This window comes from Cervus elaphus, chromosome 13 (assembly GCF_910594005.1).
Source record: "Cervus elaphus chromosome 13, mCerEla1.1, whole genome shotgun sequence".
Classification (NCBI taxonomy): domain Eukaryota; kingdom Metazoa; phylum Chordata; class Mammalia; order Artiodactyla; family Cervidae; genus Cervus; species Cervus elaphus.
In genome coordinates this window covers 31,236,832-31,259,806 of record NC_057827.1, presented here as the reverse complement: position 1 = coordinate 31,259,806, position 22,975 = coordinate 31,236,832, and the positions used below count along the sequence as shown (strand labels likewise).

Genomic DNA, 22,975 nt, shown 5'->3' with positions numbered 1-22,975 from the left:
TACATCTGTAATAGATAATCTGCAAGGATTATCTTCTTCCTTGCTTCCTTCCTACTCATGTAAACAAAAATCTGTATGTCTAACATATATACCAAAATCTGTATCTTTAACATATACACAGAAATCTGTATCTCTAATAGATACTTCACAAAGCCCTGATGTTCAGCACAGTGAACTCTACTAGACCTTCTGCAATTACTGTGTGGTAAAAGAATCCAAAAAACAGAGATATGCTGTATGTATATGTCATACTAAATCAGGAAGCAATATACTGAGACAAGCAAAAAACTGTAAATCAACTATACTCCAACATAACACTGGCATGAGATTAAAGAAAAGAAAAGGAAAAAGAATTCAATGACTGGTTTATTCCCCCTGACGTCCGTGACTTAGGCCGCTCTCCCATTCCTGGAGCCTCAGTGACTGACCTGGAGTCCAGTTGAGAGAGCTAGGCAGGGTGTCTTTCATTGAGCTCCCTCTTAAACCTGTACTGTCTACTTTGCTCTGGCTGGGACCAGAGTCCCAAATGCACCCAAAGGATGGTGGGTAGACCCTCTAGCCTCGAACCTTGGAAAAGTAACCCGGCCTTCAGGTATTGTGGTACTGGTATCACAGTTCAAGCCTCCTTCTTGAGAGTGCAGCCTCTTAGACAGCTCAACAGGGAGCAGGGCCCCAGGGTAGGAGTCTGGAGGGCAGGGGTGGAATTTTAGGGGTAATAAGTAGTGAGGCACAAGTCCTTGGGTATTTGCTCACATTTCACTCTAATTCACAGCCCAGGAAGCCATCTTTCCCGAGGCTCTAGTTGCAGGTGGAACCAGAGTTGGGCATGAGGAAGTGCTGCCACCTTGTGGACATTTCCTGGAACTACAACTTGCCCACCAGTGCTTATGGGCACCTCCGATTCAAAAGGCCTGTGGGGCTGTAAATGACAGCTGCCCTCAGGAAAGGTCCTGCAGCAGGTATTGCAGAAATAAATTCCAAACACAATCAACTTTCAAAAAGCCAATTTCAAAGGTCAATTTGCCTCACACCCTCTTAGGAAAGAAAAAACAACCCAGAAGACCACAGGACAAGATACTCAGCATCCCTAATTATTACAGGAGAAATGTCAATCAAAATGACAACAAGAAATCAAATCCAACCTATCAGAATGGCCGTCGTCACAAGTCTGCAAACAATAAATGTGGGAGAGAGCCAGATAGTGATGGAACTTACTGATATAGCCAGTGGGAATGGAGATTGCCAAAGCCCTAGAAAGTACAGCCTTCACATGCCAGAAAAAAATCTTCAAAAAACTAAGCCTAGAATATGACATACCCCCATCTGGGCCTACATCCAAGAAAACCATGATTCAAAAAGACACGTGCACCTCAGCGTTCACTGCAGCACTAGTTACAAGAGCTAAGACACAGAACCAGCAAGATGTCTTTTGTCACACTGAAGGTTAAAGAAGATGTGGTACATATATACAATGGACTTTCATTCAGCCATGAAAAAAAGCTACTGAAATTATGAATTATGCCACTAAAAGTCACAAGGATGGACCTTGGAGTATTACAGACTAAGTGAAGTCATCCAGGCAGAGAAAGAAAATAGCATATGCTGTCCCTTGTAGACAAAATTAAAAAACAAAAAAAAAGGTACGAAGGAATAAATTTACAACACAAAAAGTGACTCTGAGAATTCAAACACAAACAGAAGTTTCCAAGAAAAAGTGAAAGAACAAGGATGAATTATGATATCAGAGCTAACATAGACACAGAAATCTGGATCTGTAATAGATAATTCAGAAGAATTATCTTTCTTTCCTTCCTTCCTTCAAATATACACAGAAATTTGTATCTCTAACATGTACAGAGAAATCTCTATCTGTAATAGATAATCCAAGATCATTACCTCCTTCCTCCCTTCCGGATATGCTCTGAAATCTGTACTTCTAACATGCTCACAGAAATCTGCATCTATATTAGGTAATCCACAAGGATTATCTCTTGCCTCCCTTCCTTTCTTTCAACACAAGTACACAGAAATACTTATCTCTAACATATACATAGAAATCTGTCAGTGTAATAAATAACCCTCAAGGACTAAGCCTTCTTAAGTAAACAATGTTTAAGAAATAGAGGAAAACAATAGGAAAGACGAGATCTCTGCAAGAAAATCAGAGATACCAAGGGAATATTTCATGCAATGATGGACACAATAAAGGACAGAAATGTTATGGACCTAACAGAGGCAGACAATATTAAGGAGAAGTGGCAAGAATACACAGAAGAACTATACAAAGATGGTCTCAATGACCCAGATAACCATGATGGTGTGATCACTCACCTAGAGCCAGATATTGTGGAGTGGAAAGTCAAGTGGCGCCTTAGGAAGCATCAATATGAACAAAGCTAGTGGAGGTGACGGAATTCCAGATAAGCTATTTCAAATCCTAAAAAAATGTTGTGAAAGTGCTTCACTCAATATGCCAGCAAATTTGGAAAACTCAGCAGTGGCCACAGGACTGGAAAAGGTCAGTTTTCATTCCAGTCCCAAAGAATGGCAATGCCAAAGAATATTCAAACTACCACACAATTGCACTCGCTTCACATGCTAGCAAGGTAATGCTCAAAATCCTTCAAGCTAGGCTTTAATGATACCTGAACCAAGAACTTCCCGATGTACAAGCTGGATTTAGAAAAGGCAGAGGAACCACAGATCAAATTGACAACATCCAGTGGATCACAGGATAGGCAAGAGAATCCCATAAAACCATCTACTTCTGCTTTATTGACTATGGTAAAGCTTTTGACTGTGTAGATCACAACAAACTGTGGAAAATTCTTAAAGTGATGGGAATACCAGACCACCTTACCTGCCTCCAACAGTTAGAACCAGACATGAAACAACAGACTGGTTCGAAATTGGGAAAGGATTATGTCAGCTGTATATTGTCACCCTGCTTATTTAACTTATATGCAGAGTACATCATGTGAAATGCCAGACTGGATAAAGCACAAGCTGAAATCAAGATTGCTGGGACAAAAACAGAAATATAGACCAATGGAACAAGACAGAGAATCTACAGATAAACCCATTCACTTATGAGTACCTTATTTTTGACAAAGGAGGCAAGAATACACAATGGGGCAAAGACAGCCTCTTCAATAGTGGGGCTGGGAAAACCGGACAGCTACGTGCAAAAGAATGAAATTAGAACACTTCTTAACGCCATACACAAAGATAAACTCAAAATGGATTAAAGACCTAAATGTAAGACCAGAAACTATAAAACTCTTAGAGGAAAACATAGGCAGAACACTCAATGACATAAATCAAAGCAAGATCTTCTATGACCCACCTCCTAGAGTAATGGAAATAAAAACAAGAATAAACAAGTGGGACCTAATTAAACTTAAAAGCTTTTGCACAGCAAAGGAAACTACAAACAAAGGAAAAGACAACTCTCAGAATGGGAGAAAATAATAGCAAATGAAACAACTGATAAAGAATTAAATTCCAAATTACATAAGCAGCTCATACAATTCAATACCAGAAAAACAAATAACCCAATCAAAAAGCAGGGAAAAGACCTAAAGAGACATTTCTCCGAAGAAGACATACTGATGGCTAACAAACACATGAAACGATGCTCAACATCACTCATTATTTGAGAAATGCAAATCAAAACTTCAATGAGATATCACCTCATACCAGTCAGAAAGACCATCATCAAAAAGTCTACAAACAATAAATGCTGGAGAGGGTGTGGAGGAAAGGGAACACTCTTGCACTACTGGTGGGAATGTAAATTGATATAGCCACTATGGAAGACAGTATGGCGATTCCTTAAAAAGCTAGGAATATAATCACCATATGACTCAGCAATTCCACTCCTAGGCATATACCCTGAGGAAACCAAAATTGAAAAAGACACATGTACCCTAGTGTTCACTGCAGCACTATTTACAATAGTTAGAACATGGAAGCAACCTACATGTCCATTGACAAATGAATGGATAAAGAAGCTGTGGTATATATATATATATATATATATATAATGGACTACTACTCAGCCATAAAAAGGAACGAATTTGAGTCAGTTCTAATGAGGTAGATGAACGTAGAGCCTATTATGTAGAGTGAAGTAAGTCACAAAGAGAAACATAAATATCGTATACTGATGCATATATATGGAATCTAAAAAGATGGTACTGATGAATTTATTTTCAGGGAAGCAATGGAGAAACAGACATAGAGAACAGATCTATGGACATGGGGTAGGGGAGGAGGAAGAGGGTGAGACATATGGAGAGAGTAACATGGAAACTGACAATACCATATGTAAAATAGATAGCCAATGGGAATTGCTGTATTCCCACTGACTCAGGGAACTCAAACAGGGGCTCTGTGACAATCTAGAGGGGTGGGATGGAGAGGGAGATGGAAGGGAGGTTGAGGAGGGAGGGAACATGGGTGTACCTATGGCTGATTCTTGTTGATGTTTGACAGAAAACCACAAAATTCTGTAAAGCAATTATCCTTCAGTTAAAAAAAAAAAAAAAAAAGGCTGCCAGGAGAAAATCAACAACCTCAGATATGCCGATGACACCACCCTAATGGCAGAAAGTGAAGAGGAACTAAAGAGCCTCTTGATGAAGGGGAAAGAAGAGAACACAAAAGCTGGCTTAAAACTCAGCACTGAAAAAACTAAGATCATGGCATCCGGTCCCATCACTTCATGGCAAATAGATGGGGAAACAATGGAAACAGTGATAGACTTTATTTTCTTGGGCTCCAAAATCACTGCGGACAGTGACTGCAGCCATAAAATTTCTTGCTCCTTGGAAGAAAATCAGTGACGAACCTACATAGCGTATTAAAAAGCAGAGACATTACTTTGTCAACAAAGGTCCATATAGTCAAAGCTATTGTTTTCCTAGTAGTCAGGTATGGATGTGAGAGTTGGACCATGAAGAAGGCTGAGTGCCAAAGAATTGAGGCCTTCAAACTGTGGTGCTGGAAAAAGACTCTTGAAAGTCCCCAGACAGCAAGGAGATCAAACCACTCAATCCTAAAGGAAATCAACCCTGAAATTTCATTGGAAGGACTGATATTGAAGCTGAAGTTCCAATACTTTTGTTAGGGGAAGCACACTGACTGAAACCACCCACCCTGGCCAGGCACCATAGTAACTATTGCATGAGGTGTTTTATGACAGGAGGTCCTGGTAAAAAACATGGAACTAATAAGCTACCACCAACAGGGAAAGCTCAGAAAAGATCAATAACAAAGAAACAACCCAATCAAATAGGGGCACAAGATTTAAATGGACATTTCTCCAAAGAAGACATAGAGGTGGCCATGAAGGACCTGAAAAGATGCTCAGCATCTGTAAGTATTAGATACCACATTGTACAATGTGGTATCGCCTCACACAGGTCAGAATGGTCAGCATCAAAAAATCTACAATAAATGCTGGAGAGGGTATGGAGAAAAAAATAACCCTCCTCCCTGTTGGTGGGAATGAAAGTCAGTAAATCACAAAGGAGAACAGGACAAAGGTTCATTAAAAACTAAACAGAGAAGCACCATAGGACCAGCAATCCCATTACTGGGCATAGATGCAGAGAAAACCATAATTTTAAAGACAGGTGCTCCCCAACGTTCATGGCAGCACTATGTACAATATCCAAGACATGGAAGCAACCGAAGTGGATGAGGACAGATGAATGGGTAAACAATATGGGGTACATGCACACAGTGCATTACTACTCAGTCGTAAAAGGATGACATCATACCACATCCAGCAATAAGGAAGTGGAGACATCACAGTAAGTGGAGTGAGACAAAGAAAGACAAGTATCATATGATATCACTTAGTGGTGAAGTCTAACAAGGGATACAAATGAACTTCTTTACCAAACAGAAATAGCCCCATGCATAGCAAAGCACCATATGGTTACCAAAAGGGAAAGGTGGTGGGCGATGAGAAATGAGCAGGTGGAGATGAACATATACACACTACTCTTTATAAATGAACAACGAGGACCCCTAATCAATACTGCATAATAAACTAAATGGGAAAAGAAACCAAAAAAGCACATGTACACGTCTATGCATAAGTGAATCATGTTGCTGTCCACCTAAAACAAAAACAAACACACCCTACAACACTGTAAGTCACCTATATACCAATACAAAATACAAATTACAAAGAGTGAATGTCAACTCTATTCCCCTCAGGTCTTGGTGACCTGTGCTGATGTCACATCCCTGGAGCCTGGGCAGGCTTGGTTCCCAAGGATGGACTGTCATGGGGCTGACGGAGCTGGGGAGGGTGTGCCAGCCAATGAGCCCTGCCCCGTGGACCTGTGAGCCTGCTCCCCTCTGCTGCAACCCACACCTCCAGATCCAGGTGGATCTTCCTGCAGTGAACCTACGCCTACTGCACCCAGAGGATGTGCAGCCTCTGGGCTGGAAGAGCTTTGAAAAGCCCCATGGGCTCCATGTCTCCTGGTGTTGGGGTTCCCACCTTCAGCCTCCTTCCTTAGGGTTGCCCCACCTATGGCTGAAAGCACCCTTCCTAGAGTGGTGTTGCAGGAATTGGGATTTGTCCAGGGGACAGGGGTGAAGAAGGAATGGGACACAAGCCTTAAGTGCTTCTTCTGGCACTTTCCACTCTGACAATCCAGGAACAGGACTTTACCCGAGGCTCTGGTTTCTTCGGGAGAAGGCGATGGCAACCCACTCCAGTCCTCTTGCCTGGAAAATCCCATGGATGGAGGAGCCTGGTGGGCTGCAGTCCATGGGGTCGCTGAGTCGGACAAGACTGAGCGACTTCACTTTCACACTTCGCTTTCACTCTTCACTTTCATACACTGGAGAAAGAAATGGCAACCCACTCCAGTGTTCTTGCCTGGAGAATCCCAGGGACGGGGGAGCCTGGTGGGCTGCCGTCTATAGGGTCGCAGAGTTGGACACGACTGAAAGAACTTAGCAGCAGCAGCAGCTGGTTCCCTCAGTAACCAGAGTTGGGCATAAAGATATGCTGCCACCTTGTGGCCATTTCCCATAACAACAACTTTGAAACCAATGCTCCCGGGCACTTAACATTCACAAGCCCTGAGGGGCTTAAGGAAAAAAACACCTGCCCTTAAGAAATTTCCTAGGGGAGGTCATCGGAAAAATATTGAAACAGGGAAGTCATTCAAGAAGCCAGTTAGTAAGTTTAACTCACACTGTTTTTAAAAAAAAATTCATATGCAAAGATGTCAACATCACAAAATATGAGAGAAATGCAAATCAAAACTTCAACAAGGTATCCCCTTACACCAGTCACAATGGCCATAGGCAGAAACTCTACAAACAATAAATACTGGAGAGGGTATAGAGCAAAGGGAACCCTCCTACAATGATGTTGGGGATGGAAACTGGGAGCAGCCACTGTGGAGGACACAGACAGATTCCTTAGCAATGAATATGAGAATGAAATTAGACTACTCAGTAACACCATACACAAAAATAAACTGCAAATAGATTAAATGTCTAAATAAAAAGAACAGATACAATGGAACTCTTGAGGGAAAAAAGCAGAACACACTTTGACACAAAATGCAGTGAGATCTTTTTTGATCCACCTCTAAGAATCAGGACAGAGAAAACAAAAATAAACAAATGGGACCTAATAGACATTAAAAGCATTTGCACAACAAAGGACACCATCAGTGGGGAAAAAAAGACAACCAAGAATGGAAAAAAATCATGCAAACAAAGATAGCCACAGGGAATTTATCTCCACACATACAAACAACTTGTAAAACTCAGTATCAAAAAGCAATCCAATAAAAAAATTGGCCAAAGATCTAAATGCACTTTACTCCACAGAAGGCACAGAGATGGCCATAAAGTAGAGGAAAAGATTCTAAAATCACTCGTTCTTAGAGAAAGGGAAGTCAATTGTCCAATGAGATATCACATCAATCAGAATGAGCATCTCAAAAAAATCTACAACAATAAATTCTGAAGAAAGTGTTGAGAGAAGAAAACCCTCCCACCATGGGTGGGAATGTAAATGGGTACATCCACTAGGAAGAACATTATGGAGCTTCTTTAAAAAACTAAACACAGAAGTACCAAGTGACCCAGCAATTCCATACCTAGGCACAGATCCACAGAAAACCAAAATTGTAAAATAAACCTGCATCCCAACAATCACAGCAGCACTAGGTACAACTGCAAAGACAGGGAAGCAACTTAAGTGTACAAGAACAGATGAATGGATACAGAAGATGTGATATATATATACACACACAATGCAATATTACTCATAAATAGGGATGAGATAATGCCATTTCCAGTTACAGGGAAGAAACTAGAGATGATCATACTAAGTGAAGTGAGACAGGGAAAGACAGGTATCATAGTATATCATTTCTGGTGAATTCTAAAAAAGGATACAAATGAACTTTTTACAAGAGAATCAGCCTCAGAGACTTAAAAAAGAAACTTATGATTACCAAAGAAGAAAGTTGAAGGGGGCAGAGAGCAATTAGCTGGTTCAGATTAAAATAATACCATAAAAAACATGCTAAATAGCCCAAAGTCTGACAGGGCTGTAAATGACATCTGCCCTCAAGAAATGTCACAGGGTAAATCATCGGAAAAGAATTCCTAACTGGGCCAACTTTCAAGAAAGTAGATTCAAGTGATAAATTGTACTCACAGGTGTAAAATAACAAAAGCACATGGGAAGATACTCCACATCAGTAATTATTAAATCCATGTGAATCAAAACTACAATGAGGTATCACCTCACACTGGTCACAATTGCCATCATTGAAAAGCTCTACAAAGAATAAATACCGCAGAGAATGTACAGAAAAGGGAATCCTCCCACAATCCTGGTGGGAATGTAACTGGTGAAGCCACTACTGAAAACAGCATGGAGTTTCTTTGAACACTAAGCATACAGGTATCATATGATCCTGCAATCCACTCCCAGGTTTAGATTTAGAGAAACTGATCATTCAAAATGACATGTGCACCCCAATTTTCAGGCTAGCACTATTTACAACAGCCAAGACATAGAACCCACCAAAATGTCCACTGACAGAAAAATGAAGACTATGTGGCATATCTCGGAGAAGGCAATGGCAATCCACTCCAGTACTCTTGCCTGGAAAATCCCATGGATGGAGGAGCCTGGTGGGCTGAAGTCCATGGGGTCGCTAAGAGTCGGACATGACTGAGACTTCACTTTCACTTTTCACTTTAATGCATTGGAGAAGGAAATGGCAACCCACTCCAGTGTTCTTGCCTGGAGAATTCCAAGGACGGCGGAGCCTGGTGGGCTGCCGTCTATGGGGTCGCACAGGGTCAGACACGACTGAAGTGACTTAGCAGCAGCAGCAGCATGTGGCATATCTATACACTGGAATACTACTCAGTCATTAAAGAGAACGAAATAATGATATTGGCAGCCCCATGGATGGACTGAGAAATTTTCATACCAAGTGAGGTAAGTCAGAGAGAAAAAGACAAATATCGTAAGGTACCACGTACAGGTGGAATCTATAAATTCATACCACTGAACTAATATACAAAGCAGAAACAGCCTGAGAAAACCAAATTCTGATTATTGTAAGAAAGTTAGAAGGGAGGGATAAATTAAGAGTTTGGGATGAAAATATACACACTAATATATATCAAGTTGATAATGAAAAAGGACCTACTGAATAGAACAGGGAACTCTCCTGAGCAAACTGTAATAACCTGTATGAGGGAAAAAAAAACAGAAAAAGAATAGATGTCTATGTATAACTGAATCAAGTTCAGGTATACCTAAAACAAAATATCAGAAATCAACTCTATTCCAAGATAAAACAATAATTCAATTACAAATTAAGTTACCTGAGCTCAGTCTAAGGGAAACCAGACAGCCGTGACCCTATGAATTAGCATGTGATATGCTATGATATTAATATGACACCACCAAAGATTTTCACTCAGCAGAACACAGAGCAGCAACCCACCCAAAGGTGCCTGACCTCATGTGAATGTGACAAGGTGAAGAGAACAAAAAGGACCACGGTTTAAACAGGGCAACACCTTCAGTTCAGATGTTGGGAATCTCCACGGGGACAGGACACACGGCAGGCAAATAGATACATTGTCTCTGTGTACACAGGATCCTGACTTAGGCAGATGGGGTGAGACCCACACAATCCCCAGACTCTGCACCTGGGGTCCCATGACCCTTGGTTAGGAAACCAGGTCTCTGTTGGTTGGGCCCCTAAGGTGGAAACGGATGCTTTCCTGTAACCCCCTGGGATGATAGAAAGAACTGTAGGGTCATTCTCTTCCCCCAACACTGTCCCATAGAAGTCCTCTTCTCCCTTTGGTTCTGTGTGATATTAACTGTTTTTATGGCTGTCATGATAATGTTGAACACACTACCTTAGTTCTGGCAGGCTCGGTCCTTTCTTGTTCCACTGAGGTGTTGCAAAAACATGCAAGAGGGCTGGGAGACGTGGGCAGGTCTGGTCTCTGCTGAGGAGGGACGGTCGACTGGAAGGAGATCACAGCAGCAACCTCACCTGCTGCCCATTGGCCGTTTGTCTGATCCATGTGCCCTGCAATCAATTCACCAGGTGAACCTGCCTCCCTTCCCACAATGCTTGTCCTGGAAAATTGGAATAATTACCAGGTAGCCACCCGAGGAGTCTCCAGGAGCCCCAGGGAAGGTGAAACTTACAGGGATAAAGAGGCAAGCAGGCACAGGCCTGTAGAAAATGAATACAGTAAAGCATTAATAACTAAACACAAGTGAAGTTCTCATGTATTCATCCCTTTTTCTTAGTTGTGTGTGTGTGTGGTCTCCCATGATCCTGGCCCACGAAAATGGAGTGAGCCTCACACAGTTCCCAGACCACCCACCTGGGGTCACACGTCCCCTTGGTCAGGACACCATGGCTGTGGTCAGCAGGCCCCCAATGTGTAAACAAGCCAGGTCCCTGGGACCTGCTGGGACCCTAGAAAGGAGAGTAGGGTCCATCTTTTCTCCCAGTTGTCCCTGAGAAGTCAGGCCCCCTCCTGTTTTCACTCTGGTTCTGTGTGATTTTTTGCTAGTTTGGAAGTTCATGCTAGAGGTGAACACACTACCTTGGTTCTGGTAGACTCTGTCTTTCTTGTCCCGCTGAGGTGCTGAGGAAACAGGAGAGCTGGGCTGAAAGACGAGGGGCAGCTCTGTTCTCTTTGGAGGAGAGAGTCGACTGGAAGGAGATCACAGCAGCAACCTCACCTGCTATCCAATCTAATCCCTTGAATCTATTTGTCACTTCCATTGTATGATCATAGGGGATTTGATTTTGGTTATATCTGAATGGCCCAGTGGTTTTCCCTACATTCTTCAATTTAAGCCTGAATTTTGCAATAAGAAGTTCATGATCTGAGCCACAGTCAGCTCCCAGTCTTATTTTTGCTGTCTGTTTTGAGTTTCTCCATCTTTGACTACAAAGAATATAATCAATCTGACTTTGAGACTGACCATCTAGTGATGTCAATGTGTAGAGTCATCTCTTGTGTTGTTGGAAGAGGGTGTTTGTTACATACATATACATTATACTTATACTTACTTATAAATAAATAACATTATTTTTAAGATATTATTTTTTTAAAAGGAAGATGGCTGTTAAGGAAAGTGGTTCTCACCAGACACCTAATCTGCTTGCACCTTGACCTTGGACTTAACAGCCTCCAGACCTGACAGAAATAAATGCATGCTGTTTTAAGTCCCCTGGTTTATGATACTTTGGTTTAGCAGTCTGAAAGAGCTAAGAACTAAGAACTCCTTCCACGAATGTTACCGCTTGGACTAGAACCTAATTTTTCTGGCAGGAAGAGGACCATCAAGTAGGGTAACAGACTGTCATCAAGGTGCCAGATACACAGTGGAGAAACAGTACCTCCAGGGCTGCCGCCTGCCTTGTGTTGGGTGCCTCTGAGAAATGGAAGAGATCCCCCTTCTGGGGGACGCAGTTTGGGCTTGGTCAGGGGAACCCAGGTTGGCTGGACATCAGTGCCTCATACCATCCTACCCCCACCCCAACACCTAAGCATGGGGCCACAGCACACAGTGACCACGGGCAACACAAGGTCTCAGGGCCACGTCGAAGGGCAGCTTCTCCCAAAGCTTCCACAGCCTGGACCCTTCCCTCTGGAGCAACATTTCCTCTAATCCCTTGGACCTCTCATCACCATGCAACCGCATTTCATGATAAACATCCAGGGTTGTTTCCAGAGAGGCAGTGTGCGGCTTCTGCTGATTCTCCTTGGGAGAACCCATCTGGTGCTTGCGTCTTCATCTCACGGCCGGGGTGGGGTCTTAACAGCAGGCGACACAGTGTCCAAAATGAGCATGGTCAGAGGCCCACGTGGATGTGGGGTCCTGGCATCTTAGAGGAAGATGCTATTCAACCCTTTGTGCCCTCCCCACGGCACAGCAGCCACGCACACCTCAAAATAAAAGGCCGGCCAGGGTTACCTTTGACTTTCACAGCCAACACAGATAGCCGGGACACACCTCTCATTAAGTAACTCCAGTGGGAGTTTTCGGCACCACCCACTGGAACTCCTACCAGCCATCACTGGGTGGGGAGAGGCGAGTGAAATGTGTGAACTGAAACATGCTAATGCGGCAGGGACCCCCCAAACCTGTCCTTCATGGAGCCCTGAGAGTAGAACACTATCTGGTAGCACAGGCTGGACACAAAACACCAGGAGCAGGGACCACTGTTGAGGGCAAAGACAACTTACCTGTGAGAAAAATACACTCATTTGAATAAATTTGTTCAAATAAGTGGCCTTCTCAGATGGTGCTAAAGATAAAGAACCCACCTGCCAAAGCAAGAGACATAAGAGACGAGCGTTCAATCCTTAGGTGGGGAAGATCCCCTGGAGGAGGGCATGGCAACCCACTCCAGTATTCTTGCTTAGAGAATCCCATGGACAAAGGAGCCTGGACTACAGTCCATGGGGCCCATGGTGTCTTAAAGTTGGACACAACTGAGCTGACAGACACACACAGGAGGAAGAAGCAGCTGAAGTGGCCAGAGAACCCCAGAAGCACCAGAGACCTGGCTCTGGTGGGGGTGGTCTGGGTCTGAGCCCTTCTGAGGAAGACACTGGGGTGGGTGAGTCTTCAAGAGAGCATAACCATTCACAGTCAGAGACCCAGAGGCTCCAGGAGTCAAGGTTGGGGACACGGGCCTCCCAGCTGGCACCAAGGGCTGCTTTGAAGGGAAGCATGAGACCCAAAGTCTAAGTGGGAGGGGTCAGAGGAAGGGCAGGGCTGCACCAGAGGTCAAAATGGGCAATGGAGGCAGAATCTGAGGCCGTCTGCAAGTGGCTGATGGAGAGGAGGGTAAATAGGCAATGCCCCCAACAGCAACATCCCGCCAAGCTGACCTGGTGCCCCAGCACTGTCCTGAGCCATAGCCCCTCATCCAAAGTCTAGCTCAGGCTCTCTGATCAATCCAGCCCGGCTGCACCCAGCACAGAGCAAGTGGCCAGCAGAGGGGTAGACTCTGTGGTGCGTCAGCACCAAGGACAGCGCACGGCCAGCTCAGTCACCAATCCTGAAGAGGACCATCTGTTTGCTGCTGGAACCAACCAGAGGAACCTGGCAAGCCCAAATCCAAGCATCTGTTCACTCCAGCAGTCTGGGCCTGGGCTTGGTCTCCGGTGGAGAGACCAGCTTTTCTCCTGTGAAGGCTGACAGTGGTCCTGGCAGGGTCTGGAGTCCACCCTCATCTCCTGGGGCGCCCTCCCGTGCCATATCCCCTTCTCAGCCTTTCTAAACTGTCCGTGGCATGCTGTAACGCAGGGCTGGAAGCTATTCTTGGTTAGCTTCCTATCACCACATGCCCATGTCTTTCTTAGTAACTGATTAGCACTGACCGTGATCTGAGTGCTTTGGGGTGCAAACCCCATGACTGCCTCCGCCATGCTGTTCCATCTCTGAATCTCATGCTCGGCAATGTGGTCTTCCTCCCTGAACAGAAGCTGTTGCTATATATTCTCCTATGGAGCCCTGCACCTCCTGGGGAATGTCATGTGAATAACCGATCCCCTGGGATGTGTCTCAAGTTCCTGGAACATGTAGGGGATGCTGACGGTGTTCAGGGATGGAAGATGCATGAGGGCCGGCACCCTGCCCCAGTCCCCCACCTACCTCTCTGTTCCCTGAAATCTGCCCTGGACACACACCGCTGACACATCCGTGCTGTCCAAGTCAAAGCAGTGCAATTCCAGCTCCACACACGGCAGGCGCCCTCTTCCCTGGCACCTGTTCTTATAGATGCTGCCCACTCACCCCCTGGTGCTCCCCTTCAGGAGCCTCTGCCCTGACCATCCACCTGAGATGCTCAGGGCCTTCCTGATGTCCTGCCCCTCAGCCCCCTCGAGGCTCCCAATCCCCTATGGCCCAGCTCTGTCCCTCTCTCGTCACTATCTTCAAGCCAGGTCCTTCACTTCCACCTGTTCTCCTGGCCCTGTCACAACCCTAGACCCCGCTGCACACTGAGGACACCCACGACCTCTGTGTTCAGCCCGCCTGATTGGTGGATTCCCCAAAGACCCCCTCAAAGTCCCAGGCCTCCCCGCTTATCACCCACAAGGTAACCTGTCCCCAGGAAGCCTGCCTGGGACTTGTGGGCTGGGTGGGGCCTCCACTAAGCGCCCAGCCCCACCCAGATGGACAGGGAGTCTCTCCTCTAGAACAAGGTTCTCCATGTAAGCTCAAGTCGCTTTCATCTCTGCACCCCAGGGCCTAGCATGTGACAAGGGCAACTTTCTTGGGCCACATGGAGGGCTTGCAGATGCAGCCAGGCCAGGAGATCAGGAGTGGTGTTGGTGGGAGAGTGAGCTCTGAAGGAATGCAAGTTACGTTCAGAAACTCCGGAGCCACCACCCTCATGGTGGGGGGCGGGGGAGGGGGATCCCACACCCGCTAATACAACAGCAGTTTCTTTACAGCCCAAAGCCCCCAGTGCACACAGAACTACCTTGAATCACAGGAACACCCCAAAAATGAAGTCAATTTATGCTTAACAAACTTTAAAAAAACCAAAAGGCATCAAAGGGAACTTCCAGAAATCTAACAGTAAGTCAATAGGACTTGCTGCCCAAACACAAGCTTTCACGATCTAAACTGCTCAAATTTATGAACTCTTCTGGGGAAAAAATAATATTCATGAAGGCTTTAAAAAACATGAAAGCACATATATGAAATGGAATATTACTCAGCCATAAAAAGTGATGAAATTGTGTCATTTATAGAGATGTGGATGGACTTACAGTCTGTCATACAGAGTGAAGTCAGAAAGAGAAAAATAAATATTGTGTATTAACGCATATGTATGGCATCTAGAAAAATGGTAGAGATGAACCTATTTGCAGGGCAGGAATAGAGACACAGACGTAGAGAACAGCCATGTGGACACAGTGGGAAGGGGAAGGTGGGACAAATTGAGAGAGTAGCATTGAGGTACATATGATACCCTAGAGAGTAGCACTGAGGTACATATGCTGCCCTGTGTAAAACAGATAGCTAGTGGGAAGGCGCTGTATTATAGCACAGAGAACTCAGCTCCGTGCTCTGTGATGACCTAGAGGGGTGGGATGGCGGGATGGGAGGTCCAAGATTGAGGGGGATATATGTATACGTACAGCAGATTCACTTTGTTGTTCAGCAGAGACAACATAGTAAAGCAACTATACCCCAGTAAAAAAAAAAAATATGAAAACAGTTCATTCTCATTTGTCCATAGAATTAGTCAAATAGAAGTTCCTTCACATGCATATAATAATCATATCTTCTTTTTATACACATGTAAGTTTTTTTTTGAAAAGCAGCTTTTCAAAAGTGTTTTATTACAATACACACTTTGCTATAATTAAGAGAAAGTACACTTACGCTTAAATCTACTGGCCTCATTAGCATGCATTTCTTCTCCAAGACTGTCAAATTTCCAAATAATTATTTGCAAAATGGTTATTTACAGCGAACTGCCAATCACACCAAGGCCCTCAAGCTTTCAGAGGTGTCATCAGATTCAACCGCCCCTGTGAAATGCACTCAGTCGCCGCCCCTTGCTGCTGGGCGGCCCCAGCCACTGGCTGCAGCCGTCTGCACGTGCCAGCAGTACCGATCCCTGTGACTGACTGAGACCACCTGGGGAGGGACAAGTCTCAGGAACCACCCCTACCCGAGCAGATCCAGAGCAAGCAGGGGAAGGAACCAAGCTCTGCTGGGGGCTGGGTGTCTGCCGGGAGCCCTGGCTGCCAATCAGCCTCAACAAGATTGCCTCAGCATTTACTACAAGCATCCAACGGGTGAACAGGAGTGGCCAGGAAGTCCATGCATAACTGAATACGTGGAGAGCTGGCTCAAGTTTTGACCTGCAGGCTACACAGATACCTTTGCTCTCAGCCCCTCCCTCCACTTCCCCAGGGTCAGCCAGAATCTTACCTCCTCTTGGGGCCACATGGGCCTCTCCTCCGGGGTCCTGGTCTTGGTCTTGAAGCTCCTCTGGGCATCGGCGAAGTGCTTGGCCTCAGGAGGAAGGTTCAGCAATTTGGGCCTGCTCTTGTGTCTGCTGGGGCCACAGATCAGCCTTGACAAGCAGGCAGACCTCCAGGGAGTTGCCGGGCCCTGGCTCCGTCCACTCCTCCACTGCTTCCTGGCACTCATCCATCTCCAGGTGGCATCTCCAGGTGGGCCAGGTAGCCTGCTGCAGTCCGTGCCCTGCTGGTAGCTGTTGTCCTCAGGGCAGTAGCGGATGTAATAGGTGATGCCCTCCTCCTCTTTGGGCATCCCCTCATCATATTCCTCCTCCTCCGAGGTGTTGTTTACTCTAGTTTGAGCTGAAGTACCCATCGGGGGCGCCCTTCTGGGCAGGCAATGGGCTCTCGGGCTGCAGGGCCGCCAGCTCCAGTCCAGTGGGCACGTACTGCTCCAGGGCCAGTTGCTCTCGGGCTCCGGGCCTGGCCTCACCCTGTGGTCCAACAGGCTGCTCCTTGCACTCTGATGCTTCCAGTGGGCCATGGTGAGGCTCATATGGCCATCGTCACCAGGAGGCAGCCACTGCAGGGAGGAAGGATGACAGGAGAGTCAGAACCTGGCCCAAGGAGCACGCCCAGGAGATGTAACTTGTGTTCGTTCAGATGAAAGGACACCCCACCTCAGCTGACTCCGGTGTCAGGATCATTGCAAGCCCTGCCAAAGAGACAGGAGGGCACCAGGGCTGGAGGAGGAAAAGTGGACCCTGGCGACTCCCCAGGACACCTGCTGCTTCCCCCCAACTCCCTGCTCATTCAGGAATTCTCTCTTATTTGTTTGACATACAGTTAACTAACCATGCTGTGTTAGTTTCTGGTATACAGCAGAGTGTTTCAGTTATATACATCCGTGTGTGTGTATGTATATATATCTATATTCATTTTCAGACCCTTTTCCATCTTATTATTACAAGGTATTGAATATATTTCCCCATCCTGTACCATAGGTCTTCGTTGATTGTCTAGTTTACATAAAGTAGTGTGTATCTGTATCTGTTAATTCCAAACTCCCTATTTATTCCTCTCCCCACCCTTTCCCCTTTGGTAACCATAGTTCATTTTCTATGTCTGTGAACCTGTTTCTGTTTTGTAAATAAGTTCATTTATGTCATTTTTAGATATGATGATATTAGATGACATTTGTCTTTATTTACTTCACTTAATATGATCATCTCTAGGTCCATCCATATTGGTGCAAATGGCATTCTTTCATTTTTTATGGCTGAGTAATATTCCATAGCATATGTGTACCACATCATCTTTATCCATTCATCTGTGGAGAGACACTGAGGTTGCTTTTACATTTTGGCTACTGTAAATAGTGTTGTACTGAATAGGGTGCATGTGTCTTTTTTGAACATAAGCCCAGGAGTGGGGTTGCTGGATCATATAATAGCTCTATTTTTATTTTTATTTTATTTTTAATTTTTTGGAAATTTTTCTTTCAAATATTTAATACTTGGAGATAATAGATCTATTTTTAGTATTTTAAGGAATCTCCATACTGTTCTCCATAGTGGCTGCACCAATTGACATTCCCAGCACCAGTGTAGGAGGGTTCCCTTTTCACCACACTCTCTCCAGCATTTATTATTTGTAGACTGTCTAACAATGGGCTCTCTGGCCAGTGTGAGATGGTACCCTACTATAGTTAAGATTTTCATTTCCCTCATGATCAGTGATGCTAAGCATCTTTTCATGTGCTTGCTGCCCATCTCACTAATGACTTCATGAAGATGGTTCCTAGGTGGAGGAGCCCAGGTGACAGAGGCAATGGTCATAAGATCAGGTTATTTGCTCTCAAAAAGAAAGAGAAGGCTTCATTCCAAAAACATGATGAAGCCAGGGAGGAGGTGTCCTGCCCTTCCAAGTCTAATCTGCTGCCCCTGAAGCCCATCTCCAGTCTCCCTACCGCTCCCCTCAGACTCCCAGCACACACAAACCTCTGCTTCCTCTTCGCTCCAAACAACACCACTGATGGGATTTGCCAGGAACCGTCCAGGCTGAGTGCCACACAGACACTGGATGTGAGCCCCAGCCTCACAGGCTCGATGTGGCGGGGGCCCAGGATGGGGGGGCACCAGAGGGAGGACAGCACTGTGGGCCACCAGAATAGGGGACCCAGGAGGGTGCAAAGGATGTGGCTGCCACTTCAGGGGTCATGGTACTGCAGGGCACTGCAAAGATCCCATGGGCCCAACCAGGGAGGTCCTGAACCCCACCATCCAGAACCCTACATTTCATCCCACAAACCATAGAGTCCCGGGACAATTCTGAGCAGGCATGAGACTCACAGGATTTCTCTTTCAGCCCCTTGGGGAGACAGTGGGGGATGGGGGGCTGGGGGAAGGGAGGTCAGTGAAAACCCCCTTCCCGTCCTCTAGGGAATGTGAGCAGCTCAGGTGTGGTCTTGTCTCTACAGCGTCGCTAGAAGCTGGCAGATCCACAGTGCTTCTCCAGAGCAGCTCACACACCAGACATGGTCCCACAGTAGGAAAACTGTCACTGAGAATGGACCGTGCAGGGTCTGGGCATCCTCCTCAGTCACCCCATCCCCAAACCTGAAACTGATGGGAATATTTCAGAGACCTGCTCCCAGGGAGAGGCAAGGTGTCCAGTGTTTCCTAGAACACAGGTGACCATGAGGATGCGCCAAGAGTACGGAGCATCACTTTACAGCAGACTTCCCATGTTCACTTTGCCACACAGCAGAAACTAACACACCATAAAGCAATTACAGTTCAATAAAGAGATGACAGAGGACAAAAATGAAAATGGCCATAATTTTTAAAAAGCATAACCTTTCTGGAAAGTAATTTGCAAATGGGGATTAAAAACCTTTCAAAAGATGTATGCCCTCTGGTCTGGCAATTCCAAATCTAGGAATGTACACTAGATAAACAATCATGTATATGCACAAAGATGTAGCCTAAAAAGGATGTCCATCTCACCATTACATTGTTTAAAATAAGGAGAAGCAAAATTATTTAATGTCCAATAACAGGCAACTTGTACATTACAACAAAATAGCTTGATGAATATTACAGTCATTAAAAATATTACAACCATTTCATGAAAAATACAATAAGTAAAATACACAGGTTATAAAATACTATACTCATTTATGAAAATACATATCTATATTAAACAAATGTATTTGTGTAATATACAAAACGAATCAAAGTTACAGATGGTGGCCAGACCTGCCCACTCCAAGGGGACATGTCCACTCCCTCTCGTGGGGAGTTTGCATTCCTGGCAACTGGGGCGGTGGCACAGCTCACAGGCCAGGGAACTTCTGAGTGAATACTTCCTGCCCCCCCCCACCCCGGTGGCGTGCACGTTGTCCCCTGAAACAAAGAGATCTGGCTGAGAACAGCCCACCTCTGTCCACATTTAAAAAACAGAGGCTCCTTCCTTCTCCTGTCTCAACTAAGAAATCCAAGTGGCCAAGTCACTACAGCCAGTCTGCTGAAAAATCATCTCACGCCCTACTTCATACTGCCCAACAGTGACGGCATTTTATATACACGACATCAGGTCTTTTCACTCAAGATAAGTCTCCCTGTTTATTCAAGCCTTAAATGTCAACCACACTGTGGGTTTCTACATAGCTGTAGACACAGGAAGCTTATTCTAAGACATATGTTTTTGTAGCTATGGGGAACAGATTTTTCTCTTATATACCTCTTGCTGGTACATTAAAAAAAAAAAAACTCTGATCTTGTATCAGTCTTTTTATTTGTTTATTTTTGACTGTGCTGTGTCTTACTGCAAGGGCTTTTCTCTAGTTATGACGCGTAGGGGCTATTCTCTAGTTGTAGTGCATGGGCTTCTCACTGCACTGCAGTGGCTTTACTTGTTGGGGAGCACGGACTCTAGGGTGCACGGGCTTCACTAGTTGAGGCATGTGGGCTCATTAGTTTTGACTTTCAGGCTCTAGAGCACAGGCTCAATAATTGAAGAACATGGGCTTAGTTGCTCCACAGCATGTGGGATATTCCTGGGTCAGGGAACAAACCCCTATCTCCTGCAATAGCAGGCAGATTCTTTACCACTGGATCACCAGGGAAGCCCTAAAAGCCCATTTTGAAATTCTAATACTTATAGTTGACCATTTCTCTTTTCCAGCATTCCATGTGGCTGCCCTGACCTTTCAGTTACATGATGGAGTTACTGGGGGATCCCTGACTTTTTCCCAGTTGTAATGAAAATACCTTTACTTTTAAAAATTTCATTGTAGTTGCTTCCCATTGTTGTTAGTATCTGCTGTACAGCAAAGTGAATCAGCTACACGTATACATATACCCCCCTTTTTTTAATTTCCTTTCCATTTAGGTCACCACAGAGCACGGGACTGTCATACAGGCTTCCCAGGTGGTGCTAGTGGTAAAGAACTCACCTCCCAATGCAGGAGACATACAGATGGGTGTTCGATTCCTGGGTCAGGAAGATCCCTGGAGGAACGCATAGTAACCCACTCCAGTATTCTTGCCTGGATAATCCCATGGACAGAAGAGCCTGGCTGGCTGCAGTCTACAGAGACACAGAGTCAGACATTACTGAAACGACTGAGCACCCCACATAGAGTGAAGTGAGTCAGAAAGAAAAAAACAAATATCTATTAAGGAAAATGCCTTTATTTTTTAACCAGGGCTGGTCCATGGTAAGGTAGGCATGACCCTCACCTCAGGCACAAGATTTAAGAGGGTGTCAAAAAACTCAGGAATCAAAACAGATACAATTTTAACACAAGACTTTACAAAAAAACTAAAAATTAATGCAAAAACATCCATGGTGAACAAGATATTAAAATGTTAAAGACAAGCTTGATTATTACTAATTTGTTTCTTTGGGCCTCAGGATCCAATAGGGCTTGGCTGGCCTCTGTGAATGAACCTTTTTTTTTTTTTTTTTCAAGTTTTCCCCATTACAGACTTCCCTGGTGGTTCAGTGGTAAAGAATCCAACTGCACAATGCAGGAGACATAGGTTTGACTACTGATCTGGGAAGATCCCACCTGCTTCGGAACAACGAAGTCCAGGAACTGCAACTACTGAAGCTTGCATGTCTTTTTTTTTCTTTCACTTTATTATTCTCTTTATAAAATTCACTTTATTTCATTCACTTTATTATTCTCTTTATAAAATTATGTGGTGGCTACAGCTGGGGCCTGCGTCCTCTGCACAGAGACTCTGGTGTGGGTCTTCACAAGATGGTCAGTGAATTCCTGATATGGAGACTTGGTGAACACCGTCTCTTTCCAGAGGTCAGAGATGAGGTAACTGTAGGTCTTGGAAATGGCATCAAAAGTGGCCTTGGCAAAGTTGCCCAGGGTGGCGGTGCAGCCCCTAGCAGAAGTGTAGCAGTCTTCGATGCCGGCCATCAGCAGCAGCTTCTTGGGCACAGGGGCGGAGACGATGCCAGTGCCACTGGGGGCAGGGATGAGGCGCCCCAACACGAAGCCGCAGCAGCCAGTCACCTTGCAAGGAACCGTGTGGGGCTTGCCGATCTTGTTCCCCCAGTAGCCTCTTCACAAGGGGACGACGGACAGCTTGGCCAGGATGATGGCCCCACGGATGGCATTGGCTACTTCCTTGGAGCACCTGACACCCAGACCGACATGTCCATTGTAATCCCCGATGGCAACAAATGCCTTGAACCTGGTCCGCTGGCCAGCACGGATCTGCTTTTGCACGGGCATAACCTCATCCTTGAGGGATGCTCCCAGGAAAAAGTCAATAATCTCAGACTCCTTGATGGGCAGAGAGAAAAGGTAGATCTCCTCCAGGGACTTGATCTTTATGTCCTTGACCAGGCGGCCCAGCTTGGCAACCGGGAGCCACTCCTTGTCCTCGGCCTTGCCTCCACGAGCTCCGCGGCCTCTGCCCCAGCCCCGACCCCGGCGGTGGACGCCACTGCCAAAGCCTACGCGGAAGCCTCCGCGGCTTCCTATTCCGGGGACCCTGGGGCCTCCGGGGCTTCCGGGCCCTCTCGCAGCACCGGCGTCATCCGCCATTTGCTGTTTTCACGAAGAAGAAGCTGAAGCTTGCATGTCTTAGAGCCAGTGCTCCGCAACAAGAGAAGCACTTGCAATAAGAAGCCCTCACACTGTACTGGAGAGTAGCCCCTGCTCACTACAACTAGAGAAAAGTCCGTGCAGCAATGAAGATGCAATGCAACCATAAATAAATAAATAACTAAATAAAATTATATACAAAAAAGAACCCACTTTCTAATGCAGGGGACTAGGGTTCAATTCCTGGTTGGGGAACTATTAATAAGATCCCACATGCCAAGGGGCAACTAAGACCGTGCCCCACAACTAGAGAAAGCCCACAAGCTGCAACAAAGAGCTGTCACAGCCAAA

At 45.4% G+C, this 22,975-nt stretch overlaps 2 protein-coding genes across 2 annotated transcripts in view; both read right to left on the bottom strand.

Annotated features, from left to right (window-relative positions):
• The window catches only part of LOC122706321, a 92,269-nt gene extending 71,208 nt beyond the window's left edge, over positions 1–21,061 (bottom strand). Inside the window, exons 1-3 of the mRNA XM_043921466.1 lie at positions 21,008–21,061; positions 16,517–17,131; positions 10,444–10,554 (exon numbers count right to left, since the gene is read on the bottom strand). Coding sequence (XP_043777401.1) covers positions 10,444–10,554; positions 16,517–17,104 — 699 coding nt within the window. The 5' untranslated portion in view covers positions 17,105–17,131; positions 21,008–21,061. The remainder of the gene's footprint in view (positions 1–10,443; positions 10,555–16,516; positions 17,132–21,007) is intronic.
• A 662-nt stretch (positions 21,062–21,723) lies between these two features.
• LOC122706323 (40S ribosomal protein S2-like) lies at positions 21,724–22,748 on the bottom strand. Its single transcript, XM_043921467.1, has one exon. The coding sequence runs from the start codon at positions 22,622–22,624 to the stop codon at positions 22,139–22,141; it is 486 nt and encodes a 161-aa protein (XP_043777402.1). The 5' UTR covers positions 22,625–22,748; the 3' UTR covers positions 21,724–22,138.
• Between the last annotated feature and the right edge of the window lie 227 nt (positions 22,749–22,975).